Genomic DNA, 16,487 nt, shown 5'->3' on the forward strand with positions numbered 1-16,487 from the left:
TGCTGAACCCAGCTTTGGAGGAGGGGCTTTCTCCCCAGCCTCAGCCTGACTTCACTTCCCACCTCCTGTGCATCTGCAGCATCCTCATCCCCCTTGCCCCCATTATTAGACGTGCACACAAATCTCTGGATGCATCATAGAGATGCCCAGGCCCGTGGTCAGCCCCTTTCCCTGGATCTTCATGTGTGATCTTGATGTCAAGAAATGGGGGTGGAACAGAGAGTGAGAACCAAGATTAGTGGGGGTCATATTGAGTCATGCTGAGTGCCGGTCACTAGATCCTGCCATTTGGCTCCTGAGAACATCTCTCGCACCGTCTCTTCTCCTTTCCAAAGGCCACAGGATCCCCGGCCCCTATCCCTACCCCTCTCCACCCAAATCGCTCTGCACACAAATATTCAGCATAAACACACATAAACAAAACAACAAACATTAACTGACCCTTGGCCTATTATGTGGGGTCCTCCCCACAACCCCATTAGGCAGACATCATTGTGAGAAAGATTTGTACACAGCTGCTAAGTCAAATGTGCCAAATTCTGCTCTTTGTTCAAAGTGCGTACACCACTGGCTATAAAATTAGAACTATCAAATATCATGAGCCACTTAGAGCTCATGAAGAAACAATATGCATTGGCAATCTTTTGAATGAGTTTGGAATCACACAGCAGTTCAGAGATGATATTACAAACTCAAGGATTTGCCACCTATAGAGATACATAAGCTCCCCATAAAATGAAGGGGACAGCTCGTAGTGGGCTGATTTGAATGTTCAAAGTGAACAGCCAAAACAAGGGACTTCAAATTATCTGGTTGTTTCCAGGCAGTCTAGAGACCGGCAATTTACGCTAACTAGATTGCCTGATTTAATGGCATAACTATATAGTGACTAATCAGCCAGAATCCTCTTCTCAAACACTTATCATCGTCAAGAAGATGTAATGGCTCCTCATTGCTCCCCATGCCAAGTCTCTTCTCAAACACTTATCTCTTCTCAATGGCTCCTCATTGCTCCCCATGCCAAGTCTAAGACGTTTCTGCCCAGCTTTCAAGACCCTCTGATATGACCTAAACCTATTAAAGCAGTTTTACCTGTTGTTGGTCCTCAACATGCCTAAGGCAGGCTGGTCCTGACCTCACTCACACTGCTCCCCCAGGCCTACCCTGCAACCTGAGAGGTGGCCTCACACACGCTGGAATGAGCAAAGGATTTGGGGTCCAGCTTTACCACTCACTGTGTGAGTCTCAGCCAAATTATTAATAAAAACACTAGCTCATATTAGAGTGCTTATTAAATGCCATGGCCAGATGATGCACCTACATTCATGGTCTCATACAATTCTCCCAACAACCGTGTGAGATAGGCACTGTTTCATTCCCATTTTATAGATGTTAAAACAGAAGCTTTGGAAGTTTGTTCATTTGTTCAACAAACACCAAGTGCTGTGCTGTGCGCTGGGAATATAACAGTGGGTGAGGAGACGAGACCCTTGTTCTCATGGAGCAGGGAGTGGCTAGAGGTCAGGCAACAACCCAAGTAAGTACAGGAACTGGATGATTTAGGAATGTGGTACATGCTCTAATAAGACCGTAGTGTGATGGACAGCAGCCGGGGGTGAGTGGGGGACACTATTATAGTCAGGTAGTTAAAGAAGGCTCCTCAAGGGGTGACATTTTAGTTTTAGATATTGAGGCTTGAATGTGGTTGAGAAGTCAGCCATGCCAAGACCCAGGGAGCTGGACTCCCAGGAGTAGGAACAGCAAATGCAAATGCCCTGAGGTCTAATAAGTCCAGTCTGGACACCATAATGAGTTGAGCAAAGGGGAGAGCAGTACCAGTAAGGCTGAGAGGAGGCAGGGCCAGGTCACACAGGGCCTTGCATGTCATGGTGAGGAGTCAGATTTCCTGCAATGGGGAATCACTGGTGGGTTTCAAATAAGGGAAGAGCTTGACTGATGTATACTTTTAAAGACCTCTTTGGCTGCTGTGTGGAGAAGAGGTTGTCAAGAAGCAGAAAGGAAGCTGGAGGATTGGTTAGGAGACTGATTTAGTTGCCCCAGCAACATACAGTGGTTGTGATGAGTAGACCAGTAGTGATGGGCACAGAGACAGGGGATGAAATTGGAATGTATTTTACAGATTGAGCTGACAGGATTTGATGATGAATATGGAAAATTAGAGAGAAAGAGGCATCAGGACAGCTCTTCATGATGGTGCCATTTACTGAGATGAGAAAGACCGGAACAAAGCAGAAAGCAATAGTTCTATTTTGGTCTTTTAAAGTTTTAATACATATTAGACATCCACGTGGAAATGTCAGGCTGGCCCTTGGACCTATGGTCTTGAAGCATAGTGTGGAAGATTGGGGTTCTTCTGGAAGTCATCAGCAGATAGGTGGGCTTTAAAGCCATGGGGTGTGAAGGGGATCAGAGGATGTGGCCCCAAAATATGCAACTCTGGCATAAGGATTATTTTGAGCTGGAGGCAATAGAGAAACAGCAGACTCAGGAAAAGCTCTCTAACCTTCCCCTATCTGCCCAAAGGTAGGGTATAAATTTTCCTTTGTGAAGGTGTCCCCCCGCTCTCCTCAACTATACCAGGAAAGAAGAACAACTCTTAATAACCAGAGACACTTCTCACCCCAAGACTGCACAAATTGGAGTCTGCACAACAAACCTTACTAAAATAACCCTTACCTTCCTTTCCCCCATACATTTACCTTCTCACAAGTTACCACTCCTAAAAGCCCAAACCCTTTTGCCTTTGCCTTATCACTTCTCCACAATTTACTGCTCTTTGTTAAAATGGTATATAAGCCTCAGGCTCAACTGCTTCCTTGGATCGTCAGTTCTTTTCTATGAAGCCCTCCATATGCATACATAATAAGACTTTTCTCACCGTTAATCTGTCTTTTGTCAGTTTAATTTGCAGTACTCCAGGTGTAAAACCTAAGGGCATAGAGGAAAAAAGGTTTCTTCCCCTACAGGTTAAGTGACAGTGTCTGGAGAGAGAATCCAGGGAGAAAGGTCTAAGGACTGAATGTGGGGTCCTCTAACAATGAGAGATCACACAAAGGAGGGGATTCAGTGAAGGAGACAGGATAGCAGCCAGTGAGGGTCAAGGAGAGCATGATGTCTCAGAAGCCGAGAGAGAAGTGGATTTCAAGGAGGAATGGCCAGTGTTGTCAAATATTGCTGAGTTGCTGAGTAAGATGAAGACAGGGAAGTCATCACTGGATTAGCAGAAAGGAGGCCATGGGGGATCTTATAAGAGCAGACTCAGTGGAAATATGGGGTAGATTCTGGATCGATGTGGATCCAGGGAAGGAAGGGAGATGTTGACTACTCTTTGGAGAAGTTTTCCCGTAAAGAGGAGCAGAGAAATGGGGAGGTAACTGGAAGGTGATACAGGGATCAAGGGAGGGGTCTATTAAGAAGGAAGAAAAGACAGCATTTTTGCATGCCAATGACAATGTATGGGGCGGGTCATGGCAGAAACAGGTCTTTGAGAAAGTTGGAGGGGATGAGACCCAGTGAAGCAGGCATTTGAAAGTGGACAATCTGTCTGCTATCATAAGGAAGCAGCAGCTCCACATGATGAATGGATTTGCGGTTGTAAAGATGAGAGTCCCTGTCTGATGACTTGTATTTTCTCAGTGAAATGTGAGCAGAGAGTGAGGGCTATGGGAGGCTGGAGGTGGGAAGAGGGGTAAGCGGTGAACTGACACAATAGGAAGGTAGTAGGAGGGTCGTGAGCATGGAGTGTCCGGCTGGTCCCCGGGGTCACTAATTTAAAGTTGGACCAGTCAGCATGTTTGCATGGTTTTCTCCAGCCGTGTGTAGCGGCTTGGGTACAGGTAAGGAATAGGTGGAAAGCTGGCATTTTGATGGTACCAAGTTGGGGAACAATGCAGGGAGAGAGAGAGGCAAGGAAGTTAAGGGTGCTTGCAGAGGGAGTGAATCTAAGCTGGATTAGAAAAGAAATGAGGGCCCAGAAAAGATGATGGAAACATAGTAGGGGACTGCCCGTTTGGCGTCCAAGGAATACTGTATTGGGGCAACAGAGGATGAGAGCTGGAAGGATGGGAGGTGGTGATCAGAAGGTGAGCTATGAAGGCAGTGCAGTTCACTGGTCATAGCAAGGACATGGGTAGAACAGAGTACCTGCCAGAGTGGGACAGAGAAGAACATTGCTGTAGGTGACATGGTCAAGGAATGTGAGGCCTGGGTCTTGGATGGATCACGCCTGGGAGACTGGAGAGGGGTATAGAGGAAAGCAGTGAGCCAGACTTGTTCAGTGAATGAGCAGGAGATGTTCCCTGGCAACCCCACCAGTGAATGACGGAGCTGAAATTCTAACCCAGGCCAGGGCCCTCAGCACCTGCGCCCAGCCACTACACCGCACTGCAAACTGTCTCTTGGTGTTGCAGATTTTTTCATTCTTAAAATGGAGACACATACAATGCCCACCTGCCTGACTGAACAATGCACATCGAGGAGCTTTATAAGGCACTTTCCGTACATTGGGCATATGCTCCGTCGGCTGGACGGCTCCAGTGGACCTGGGCAGCTCGTCAGTACAAGGCACACCACCCGCATTAGCTCTTGAAACACACACTTCTGAATTGCCCACTGGGTCATGTGTATTGCTCATTGATTCTACCAGAAGCCCTTGACTTTAGGCACTGGGCTGCCTCAGGGATTTTGGGGTTTGTGTGAAGGTGGCAATGGCAGTAAAGGGGACTTGGCGTGGCTGCTGGGTTCCTGACATACTGGCTGCACGTTGCATCTCACTGTAAATGCACTGGTGTGCCTGGCTACATACAGAAGCCCCGGAGTGAATACCTTTGCAAATTGAAGCTTTCTTTTACAAAGTGAATCATCGTCTGATTTGTAAGTGGAGATTTTCGTATTCTACTTTTTCTTAAACTGGTGCCTAGGTAGAGTTGAAAATCTCGGAAACGGCCAATTATTCAAATTTATGTTCTTCCCACAAACATTCGTGGAGCCCCTCCCACGTGCCAAGACTGGTGCCAGGCACTGGGTGATGGAGCAGAGAACAGGAGAGACAGGCTCCTGGGTGCTGGGGGGATCAGGCCCCGCAGTTTCACTCAACGTGGGCAGAGTTTTGTGTTTTCCTTTCCCTCTCCGGCCTGGGCTGTCCCTGAAGCTCTTCTGGCAGGTCCTGGTGTGAGCAGCTCACCACGAGGTGCTCAGAATTCCGAACACTTGGCAGCAAGGGAATGAGGTCGTGGCCATTTGGAAAGCATTAGGGAAAAGTCACGCGGAGTGCGATCTGGGGCTTGTGTTTATCTCAACTGTAACTTTCCAGAAAGCTGGGACACCTCATTCCAATAAAAGCTTCCCCAAGTATTTTTAGAGGCATTGTGATGGCGCTGGGCTGTGTGGATAGGGGTGGTTTTCTGGATTTGTGGAATTGCATTTAGTTACTGATAAAACTTCCGTCCAATTTGTGGTTTCTAAGGGGTGTGCCATGGGCTGGTGATGGAAAAGGTAGAACTATTGAGCCGAGAGGCAGAATTCAGCAGGGCTTCCTTGTGGCTGGAAGCTGCGGCCAAGGCCAGGATCAGATGGGGCATCTGGGTTGGTGGGAGAGCTGGGGCCAAGAAGCCTGGCCTCATTGTTCAGAACTGAACTTTTCCCACCACTCCTGGGGCTCTCGGGGCTGAGGCTCAGAATTGTCTGGTTTGGTATCAATCCAATGATTCTGCCGGGCCCCAGGCAGGGTAGGACAAGGACCCAGCTGACTCAGAGAGCCACGGAGACAGCACTGTCTGCCAGGGGAGCCCCAGCCAGAATGAGCTAGCTGTCTCCTGCACACCTGCCAGGCGGGGAGGGAGACGGGGGTGCTGGGAGGTTCCTGGAGCCCAGCCTGGGCCCAGGTTTTTCCACTCTCTCTTTTTATTATTTCCAGCAGTCCAAGGTTTTCAGTTACTCACACTCATTTATTCATTCCATCCATTCAACATTGATTAATCGCCTACTCTGTGCCAAGCGCTCTGCTCCATGATTTGCAGAAACTACCTGTTTGCTTTTCAATTATCCCCATCTCCAGACACGGTGCCCACTTTACAGTAGTCATTCAACGCATGGCTGCTGCCATATGGCTATTATTGTCATTAAGTGTAGCACTGACAAGCACTACTAAGACAGAGCTCCTGACCTGGAGGAAGGAGAAAGGATACCTATGATGTTCTGGGTCCGGTGCCAGCCTTTACCATACCTTACCCCACCGAACAGAGGCTGGTATTATTGCCAGGGAAACTGGCATAGAAACAGGTAATGAGCACGTGTCTGGGGGCAGTAAGAGGGGCTCCAAGAAGGTCTCGCTCTAATGGCCTCGTTTGAGCTGCGCCTTGAAGTCCAAGTTCACTTGGTGGAAAATGGAGAGAAAGGGAAAAACATTCCAGGTGGAGAAAACAGCCTGAGCAATGGCCTGGAGGCTGAATGTGCCTGGGGTTCAGGGGTGGGGTGCAGGAGGGATGGCCAGAAGTTAAGAGTGGCTAGAGCTGGGGATGCACCAGCAGGTGCTTGGTTTCATGCCTTCCCTCAATGTCTGGGTGGGTTTGCCTCTAGGACATGACCTTGGACAGTCCTGAGCGGGCCGTGTGCCCAGACGTTCGTGGCTGATGTGCTCAAGTGCGGACCTTCTGGTTATTTGCTTTTCTAGTCCCGCCGCTCTGTGGCCACTGCTGCTATCCCAGGTGCAAGGCTGAGGGCCCTCAGCTCATGAGGTCCTTTCTCTGGGCAAGAGCTTGGTGCAGTTGGCCCCCAAAGTTCCCATCGACGGCTCCCAGAGTTGTAGTGAGCTCTGCGTGAAGCACCATGCTTTGCCTGCCTGCAGCCTCCCTCAAAACGGGCGCAGGGTTGTGTAGGATGGAAAGCTCAGTGTAGCCATTGGGGCTACAAGGAGCACAGCACAGCCAAATCCAAACCCCTAAACTGTGCTTGAGCCCTTGCTGACACCACCTCATATTCACCTCTTCTGCCCCCACCCCACAGCAGACCCCAGACTGGGCTGTGACTCTTCTCCCGCTGTGGTCGTGCATGGCTCAGGGGCAACAGAAAGGATGCTGTACAGTCAGGAGGCCTGAATCCTCTATCCTGACATTGACTCCCTGCTGTGTGAACCCAGGCAAATCGCTTAACCTCTCTGAGCCTGTCTCTTCGTCTGTGAAATGGGATAATAGCATCCTCTTTGCTGTCCTAGGGTTTGGGGGAGATTCCTGAGTAAACATGGGTAAAAACACAGTAAACGGGTAAGCATGACGTGTGTGTGCGTGCGTGTGTGTGTGTGTGTGTGTGTGTATGTATGTGTGTGTGGGGTGACAATCAGTGAGACTAGCGATGTTGCGGTTACCCTCTTTCTCCCCGGAACAAAGGCCCTGGCTGCTGGCATGGTGGAGTCTGGAGAGGGAACATGCTGGCAGGCCCTGCAGCCTCCCCTGTCCTGCCCTAGGACAGGGAATGCTTTTTCTACCCAGCAGGGGAGCTGAGTAGCCCCAGGGTGAAGGGTACAGAGTAAGGTTTGGGCCTGGAGACCTGAAGCAGCACCCTGGCTCCCACCCAAAGTGGGGCTGTTCACCTCAGTGCCGTCCTGCAGCCTCCTCCACCCGCAGTCCCAACACCAGAGTCGCCTCGGAGAAGCGTAGCGAGGCCTGGCCTCAGCCCCATCTGGCCTCTCTGCTGGTCTCAGCTCCACGACCTCCCCCTAAGCCCAAGCACTGCCAAGATGCCTCAGCCCACTAAACCAGGATGGTGGGCAGGGGTGTGGCTCCCCAGGGCTCTGCTCTGGGGGTGAGAAGGAGAGACGTACCGGGGGACAATGGTCTAAACCACCGCTCAGTCACTTGTTCAGTTATTCACCAAACAGCTTCTTTAAAAAGATCAAAGAGCACACACATGAGGAATTATTAAGACATTCTAGTTGAGGAACCAAAGAAAATGCATTTTAAAAAGCACCCTCCCAGGCCAGTTATGTAACAGCGCAGGACAGCAACATGCCCCAGAGACAGCGGCCGATGAGAGGGTGGCAGATGTCACAGTGCAGGGGCGGCTGAGACCCAGAGGGCTGTACGCAGAGTGGTGGGTTGGCGATGAACTGGACCTCGGTTTCCCCCTGTGCAGGGTGGCAGCCCAGGGCTCACCCAGGAGGCTTGCCCAGTTCTGAGGAGCTGATGCTTTCCAAGCGTTTGCCAGGCGCTGCACACGTGGATTAGCTCATTCAACCCTTGTAGGTGCCCGTGGGGTAGGGAGCATTGTTATCCTCACTTTACAGAGGGAACTGAGGTAAGAAGAGGCACATCCTCTTACTGGGAGCACATGGCTTGTCAGTGGCAGAACTGGGACTGGGACCCAGTCTGCAGAGTTGGTGCATTTAGCCTGCACTAAACTGCACCAGAGGATGTGAGCGAATAGCCTTCCCAGATATGAGAACATCAGAGCTGGAAGGGACCCAAGTGACCCCAGCACTCCCTGCTTTTAGGAATGAAGCCACTGAGGCCCTGCGTGGTGTCGTGTCCTGCCCACAGCCGTGCAGCCAGTGAGGGGCAGAGTGGGTCCAAGCCGCCAGTTCCTGACTCACTGCTGCTTCTCTCTTCCTGTGCTATGCCCAGTGCAGTCTGGGAACCAAGAATATGGGCGTCACTGGGAGCAAATGAGGAATGCAGTCTCAGGCCCCACCCAGACCTACTGAACAGAAAGTGCTCTTGCACTTTGACAAGGGCTGGTGACTTGCATGCACTTTACTGATTGAGGGGCACCGCTCTGTGCTACCCTGCCTTCCTGGTCGGCAATATCTGTTACTGTGAGAATAATGACATTGTATCCAGACACTGTAAAACTTCAAATTACAAGATACTGGGAGCTCCGTCCTGGAGTCACCTGGGATCTGGGGGAAGTGACAGAGTGGGTCCCCCAGAGCTTAATCCTTCACAGGGCCCTGCACACCCATCCTGCTAGTGAGCTTGGCAGCTTAGTGCTGAGCTGGGCTTGCCCAAGCCCAGGGAGGAGGTGACACTCACAGATGGTCCAGAACATCCTCACCAGAGCCACTGGCTGCTACGGTCCCCCAAGAATTAGAGCTGGCGGTTGGCTAGGGAATGGCCTGGTTTAGGACAGAACTTGCTGGGGCCAGAGCCTGACAGCTGTGGTGGCAGCTGCCAAGAGCTGGCTTGGGGTGAGCCAGGGGGCTTCGGTTCTCTCTCTCTCTACCAGCACCTCTCCTGTACTGTCTCAGTCCCATGGAAAGTCCTTTGTCCTCAGAGCCTCAAGACCCTATGCCTCCCCAAACTTCACCTCGTAGATACCCTGCCACTGACCCCAGGTGAGATCAGAGCCTGAGACTGCCCAGCGCGCCCACCTCAGCCCCACATTCTGGTTGGCTGGCTGGCAGCCCCTGGCCAAGCCCTGGATCCTGGGAAGATCAGTGGAGCTGGGCAGAAGCAAGGGGAGGACTAGGAGACTAGGGAAGACCCTGGGCTGGGGCTGTGCACAGGAACACAGTGGCTTTTTGCTCCGTCTCACCTCCTCTGAACCTGAGGTCACCACACAAGGGCACGGAGAGTCCCACTGTAGCTGACGGGGGTGGGAGCCCTGAGCTCCACCTTCGAACACAGACCTGAGGCTCCCCCACAGCCTTCAGATGCAGCAGGAGCTTCTCCCTGGAGGACCCTCCAAGGCACTCGACTTACTTTGCTGCTCCTCAGGTGCCCTACCCGCCTCCCTCCAAGCTCTTCCCCTTTGTCTTTGATGTACTGTTTAACTTTCACCCCTTCTGGGAAGACTGGTATCTGCTCAGAAGAGCCATGGAGGGATCTGGTTCTGTACTTGTCCCATCATTTGCAGGGTGTGTGTGTCTGTGTGTGTGTGTGAGAGAGAGAGAGAGAGAGAGAGAGAGAGAGAGAGAGAGAGGGAGAGAGACAGACAGACAGACAGACAGAGAGATCTTCAGCAGTATTCAGGAAACTTTTCCAAGGCGGCATGAGAGCTCGAGGACCTCAGAGTCCACATAGGCAGGTCCTGGGTCAGCACCAGCTCTCAGCAAATGCCCCTCTGACTTGCTGTGCAACCTTGAACAAGCTCTCTCCTTCTCGGAACCTATGGAAAATGAGGAACAAGGCTAACTTAACCCCCTTCGGGTTGGTCTTGGAGGAGAGCCAGGGCTCCTCAGAGAAGCCTTCAGGGAGTACGTGGCATCTAAGGGGAGGCCTGATGGGTGGGGCTCCAGCTCCCCTGTTTTCTGTAATAGGCTGCTTGTTGTTGGCTTTTGTTGACAGAACGGTATAAATGCCTGGGGCAAGTTCTGGAGGATTTCTGTGGTGCTTTCCAGCTGGAATACTCTAGAGGTAGGTGTCTGCTCCGTGTGCCACAATTCTGGGCCAGTCCAGGCTGGGGTCCTTGGGCACAGTCAGGACCAAAGGGAAGAACCCTCTCCCTCAACTGGCTTGGCCCGGGAGTGGTGGCAGACATCCCTGGGAATGCAGGGGACAGGAAGGAAGAAGACCCGGGTACCCCGTCTCTGTCTTTGATGGCCCGGCAGCTGCTCCTGTTTTCCTTCCTGCCCATCTCCACCCATCCAGAATTTCCCAGAGGAAGTGGCTCTCATTAAAGCAAGGGAGGCTGAAGATGCTTTAGTCACTGACTTGTTCAGGGCTCAGCTCAGCCCGTGGGAGTGAGTGCAATCCTGGAGAAAACCAAGTGAATCCGTGGCCTGTTTCCATGGGGCAGTTTGCTAGGTAACTGTCCAGTCTCTTCTAGGCTTTGTAGAGGTTGTAGGCTCAGCTCAGGAGAGATGAGACAGTCCTTCACTCCAAAGGGACTGGCCCCAAGAGCCATGAAGATGGTAGTGTGCCCTGACTATCAATTTCACTGCTGGGAATTCAACTGAAGGAGATCTTGTGTAAAGAAAAGGCCATCTTCATAAAGATGATCACTGTGGCATTACTCACAACAGCCCCCAAGTTGGGAACCACACCCAGCTACACAGCAATAGGGGTAGTAAATTACAGAACATCAGTTACATAGAATATTATGCACCCATTAAAATTAGTATGTAGAAACATGGAAAAAACACTGATAAAAACATGTAACCAAAAGCAGCTCAGCACTTGTCAAGTAGTTCCCTTTCTTTTTCCTACAAAAGGTGACAAAGAACTGCAGGGGAACTTGCAAAAATGAAAACAGTTATGTTAGGGCAGAGTATTATGAGTTATTATAAGTATTGACTATTTACAATGTGCTGGGTTCAGTGCCGGGCGCTGAGGATGGAGCAGTGAATTAGAATGTATTTCCTTGCTCTCCATCTACAGCTTCAAATCTAATGATGGATTTTTTTTCCCCTAAATGTCCTTCAGAGTTGTCATAGCATCATCTTCCAATAAAAAATAGCTGATGAGAGAAATAAGCGAGGAAAGGTACTCCTCTCCTTCTGGGTAATGTATTTCATTCCCGGCATCAGAGCCGCCTCCAGCTGGATTACATACATGTCAGAAGAAAACCAAATGTAAATGTGGTAGTGACATTTCGGACTCATAATGTCTTAGTTTCCTTTGAAGCAAAAACATTTTTAAAACTCCATGTTAAAAAAGAAGTAAAAAGTTAGGACTTGTTACTAATCTTGCAGTTGAAAAATTAAGTATGCCTAATTCTGCAAGTAGCAAGCTAAATTATGCAGTGCCAAAAGTGACATCTCTTATACCTACACCATCCCGGCTACAGCGGCATGGTTTTAGCTTCATAGCTAAAATATGCTGCCAGAAAACCTAATAAAAGGAAGCAAAAATATTTCTGTTTATATCAAGCTGCCATTTGAGAGAGACTTTTAAATATGTTCTTCCCTATGTGTAAATCTGACAGCAGTTGCATAATTAAAACCCCAGTGGAGAGTTTCCTTTTAATCTTTTCAAAGTAAACCAATAAAACATCCTTTAGGATGTGAAATTATGGATTAATACCCTTTGGATTGCTTGAATATCTTTGAGCTAGGGCCTGACTCCAAGAATACTATTTAGTACTAAAAGAACACCAGCCAGTGTCTTTCTCTTTAGGAGTTCATGTAATCACGGGAGATGTAGATAACATGCCAAAGGCGACACATGCATGGTTATGAGTTCTGCTTGTCTTGGATTTTGTTAAATGGAGGGATGAATAAATGGATGCATTTACATTAAAACAAACTTGATTTCAACCCCCTGCAAATATGTCATATAGCATAAATGGCAGAAGTAATAATTGCCCAGGATTTCAGTTCAGTGTAAGCAATCAATATAAATAATTTAGACCACAAAGTGGATTTTCATTTTGCTTAAGCTATTGAGACTGACTTTCTATTCAGCCTCAACTACCACTGAACAGCCACTGGCATATCTTCCCACTGGGTCTATGTTGTATGGACAGTTGCAAATTACCTAGCTCCGGATATGGGCCTTGTTCAAGCCAAATGTCAGGACAAGTATTCTACCTCATCATGGTGTTTCATCTAACATGAGTACATACAGCCACACGTGAATTTTTCTTCTGTGTCTCCCTCTAGCTGAAGGCCCATTCCTGCCCCTTCTTCCCCTCCCCTACACACACACACACACACACACACACACACACACACACACACACACACGTGCAAAAGAAGGCAGAGAGAAAGTGGCTGCTGTCCTTGGACCAGAATTTACCTGAATGTCTCCTACTTGCTAGCATTTCTGTCTCTAACCTTCTTGGTACTGGCTCTTGCCTTCCCAGCTGTCTAAGACTTACCAGATGCTTCTAGTCTATCTGACCTCTAAGATGTGTCTGATCCTTCAAGTTTTCTCTGGACTTAATCAACTGTTGGCCTGACCAACAGACCAGTCCTTTTGCTCAGCCCTGCTGTAGTGTCTGTCAGACACACACACAGATACACACACACACACACACACCCGTTATTAAATACTTCAGCCTCAAACAGGAATGTGCCCACCAATTATATCAATGAAACTGGTAGAATAAACACTGCATAACTTGGATTCTGGACCCAGCTGAATACATAATTAACTGTGACCTGAGACACGTCCCTTAACACTCTGAGCCACATGGGATTGGACCAAAGGACCCCTCCTTGTTCCAGTCATCATCAGTGAGGCTAGCCAAGATGTGGCGCCCATGAACACTGCAATCCAACTGCCCCTGTTGGAATATGCTTCAACCTTTGTCTTGTAAAATAAGCTTTAACCTTTCAACATATTAGCACTTGGGGCCTGATATACACAAAATATCATACTTATGGGATGAATTAAGAAAGGGTTTTCTACACTAAGGTCTAGATGAATCATTTAGTTGGGTCTATACAATACAAGAAAATGTCCACACTGCTGCATGGACCATACACACTGTGATATTCAAATAAAACTGAGTGCGTGCTGATTTTCCTCTTCGCTGGATGAGGTGGCAGATAGAGAATACTCACTGCCCATTTTGGATTCAGCTTTGGCTCCCTGAGCTGCAGAATCCATAAAAGCACCAGTAATAATAATTGTCTCTGAAGACTCAGGGCATTTAAGGGAAAGGAACTACATAAACAGAAGTGAAACTGCCGTATGTAGGTCTTTACTTAAATCTCATCCAAGTACATTTTGCAAGAGAACCCTGAAATAAAAATCATGCTACTTAAGGATTCAGCAGAACTTATCTGACAGAAGTGACCAATCTGAACCACTGCCCCAGACCACGTCAGCAGGTGGATAACTGACAGAGACCCTGCTACTTGTGTGGCTCTCTTGGCACCTCTGCAAAGGGGCTAGTTCAATGCTGAGCTGTCCACTGGCTGGTTCTGGTCCTGAGTGCAGCTCTTCTCAGAGATAACTATCTCCCTGCAGCAGATTTTGGAAACAATGTGCTGGGTCATTTGTAACATAGCCACCAGCTTCAGCATAGCCTCCTACAATGCTTGCCTACATCCCAAAACACAAATCAAGAAACAGAACATAGTTTCTTTCTGCTTGACTAAAGAACAGCCAATCCTGCTTGTAGATTAAGGGCTCGGGCTTGGAACAATTTACCAACACGCTGACTTGATTTTGTGCAAAGAACTGACAGAAGCTGCAGAAGCCATGGCTGGGCAGTGAATGAAGGCATTGATGGGAGCTCATCAGAAAGGCACAGAGACCACAGGTCACTGGAATGAGGCCCCATTTGGATAGACTCATGGCCTGTAGGGGAAGGGGACACTGCTCCCACCTTTTCCTTAACCTGTGGGTTCCATTAGGAAGCCAAGGTCAGAACACACCGCTGGGAAAGAAAGGCTGTGGCTGCCCAGTATGTGCACAGGTTGCCTCTAGGTGAAAGCAAAAGGGTGTGTTTACAAGAGGAAGAGCATAAATCAATAATGAGCTATGAACACATGATGTCATCTTCCAGGACTAAGCATCTTTAGTACTTTTAAAGCACTTAAAAAAAAAAAAGAAAAAAAAATTCTAGTTGCTATAGCAACTTGATGCAGCTCTTAAAAGGGGATTTTTTTTAAGGGGGTCATTTTATATCTTCAATCACCATAACAACATGATATAGCTTTTAAATGGTATTTTTATCCAATTTGTGTGTACTTTGGACTTGGGCCACATTTGTCTTTTCTATTTAAAGTCATCAGATCAAACATGACACAGGAAAATTCATTGAAAGGAAGCCCTTTCGTAGACTATACATATACACTCAGAGAGCCATCTCTAGCTGCTCATATTCTGCACATGGATGCAGTCTTTCTCTCTGCCTCCCAGCAGCCACCTACAATGGCTTACACTGGTTAGTTAGTCCATTCCCCCGTCTCTAAGCTGGCATACCAATCCAGCCCAGAACCCACCCACAGAAGGCGGGCCGGTGCAATCCCTCACCTCTCAGCCCAGTGAATCCAGTCCCCTCCTCCAAAACTACCATCGGGGGATAGTGCTTAGGGGTGACTAGAGGCATGACCAGCCAAGGGCCTTCTTCCACCCTGGGACTGGAAGCAGGAGTAGATGAGACACCAAGTCTTGCCAAAGTGAAAATCTTGTATTTATTCTGCACTCTATACAGCAACGGGAAGAGGTCTGTTTCACGTGACACCCAGGGCCCAGGGAAAGGGGGGGGGGATGGGGAAAGTGGGTGAGAGGAGAATAAAGAGAGGGACAGGGTGGAGTGGGGAGCAGTGATGGCTCCACAATCTCTACAAGAGAGGCTCAGAGGAGGGGCGAAAGAAATAGGGGGGCTTCGAGGAATAGTTACACAGCATTTTTTGTACAGTTGCAAAATCATGAACTATTTCACCAAAAATAAGAGGAAGGGATGATGGAAGGTATAGAGAAACTACCCCCTGCACCCAAGCTACCCCCTTGGCGCCACTATTGGTTGGAAAAGATAGCAAGGTAACAAAGAAGAGAGGTCAAGAAATTGGAGGGGAAGCTGGAAATGGGGAGGGGGGAAGTAGGAGGAGAAAACCAGAACCAGAGCGGCTGCAGTCCTATTCTCCAAGTCTAATGGGGTGGTGTAGACTGAAAAAAAAAAAAAAAGATGCGAAGGAGATCTAGGGATTCGTCTGGGGAAACGGTCGCCTTCCCCAGGGTAAAAGGGCTGGAGGACTCTGAGGGAAAACGCGTGTAAAAGAAGGAAGGAGAAAGAGAAGGGAGGTAACAACGCTGTGAGTGGAGAGAGGAAGGGTTTTGCAAATCACCTGGATGAGGAAACCGAGGACTAGGGGGCGTGAGAAATAAGAAGGAAGCAGCAGGCCCCTGATACATGTTCCCCCAAGTCCTTTTTTAGAAGCCAAAACTGAGGCACAAGCGGTTAGGTCACGCAGCTGGCAAGTGCTGGAGCGCGGGCGGCCCCCCGTCTGCCCAGCGCCCGGGTGAGGGTTCTCCCCGTTTGGCCTCTTTGCCAGCCAGTCACCGCTGGGTGCGCGCCAGAGATGGGCCTCTCAGGCCACCTCCCGCGCCGAAAGCCAGCAAAGAGGGAGACCGAGCAGGAGGAGGGGGACGGGTGGGGAGAAGAGGGCGAAATGAAAGTAGGCAGCGGGGCCTCGGAAGGGAAGAGGGAGCCGAGGGACGCGGCTCGAGCCCCCAGCAGTGGAAAGGGCGGCAGGTGAAAGACGCGGAGAGGAAAGTCGCCCGCTGGGCGCGCCGCTCACCTATGGTCGACACCACGGTGCCCACGAAGTAGAAGGCGCCGGGGAAGTCCCAGCGCGGGCGCAGCGCGTCGGCTCGGACGCCGGCTGCCAGCGCGGCCTCGTAGTGCCGGAGGAAGGCGCGCAGCTCCGGCTCGGCCACTCCGTGCGCCGCGCTGAAGTTGCGCAGCGTGGCGCCCCAGCGCGCCCGCGCCTCCGCCTCGCCCGGGCTCTCGAGCGCCGAGAAGACTGTGGCGCCAGCCACCAGGTAGAGGCCGATGAGCGCCGCCAGCAGCACGAAGCGGCCCGTGTCCTCGTTGAGGTGCGAGCGGCGGCAGCAGCAGCAGCAGCAGGAGGGGCGCGG

General features: G+C 49.8%; 1 protein-coding gene across 1 annotated transcript in view; it reads right to left on the reverse strand.

Annotated features, from left to right (window-relative positions):
• The window catches only part of KCNK12 (potassium two pore domain channel subfamily K member 12), a gene marked incomplete at its 5' end in the record, with an annotated part of 50,693 nt that extends 34,212 nt beyond the window's left edge, over window positions 1-16,481 (reverse strand). The window contains one exon of the mRNA XM_007459979.1: window positions 16,148-16,481. Within this exon, the coding sequence (XP_007460041.1) occupies window positions 16,148-16,481 (334 nt within the window). The remainder of the gene's footprint in view (window positions 1-16,147) is intronic.
• Between the last annotated feature and the right edge of the window lie 6 nt (window positions 16,482-16,487).

This window comes from Lipotes vexillifer, unplaced genomic scaffold, assembly GCF_000442215.2.
Source record: "Lipotes vexillifer unplaced genomic scaffold, Lipotes_vexillifer_v1.1 scaffold666, whole genome shotgun sequence".
Classification (NCBI taxonomy): domain Eukaryota; kingdom Metazoa; phylum Chordata; class Mammalia; order Artiodactyla; family Lipotidae; genus Lipotes; species Lipotes vexillifer.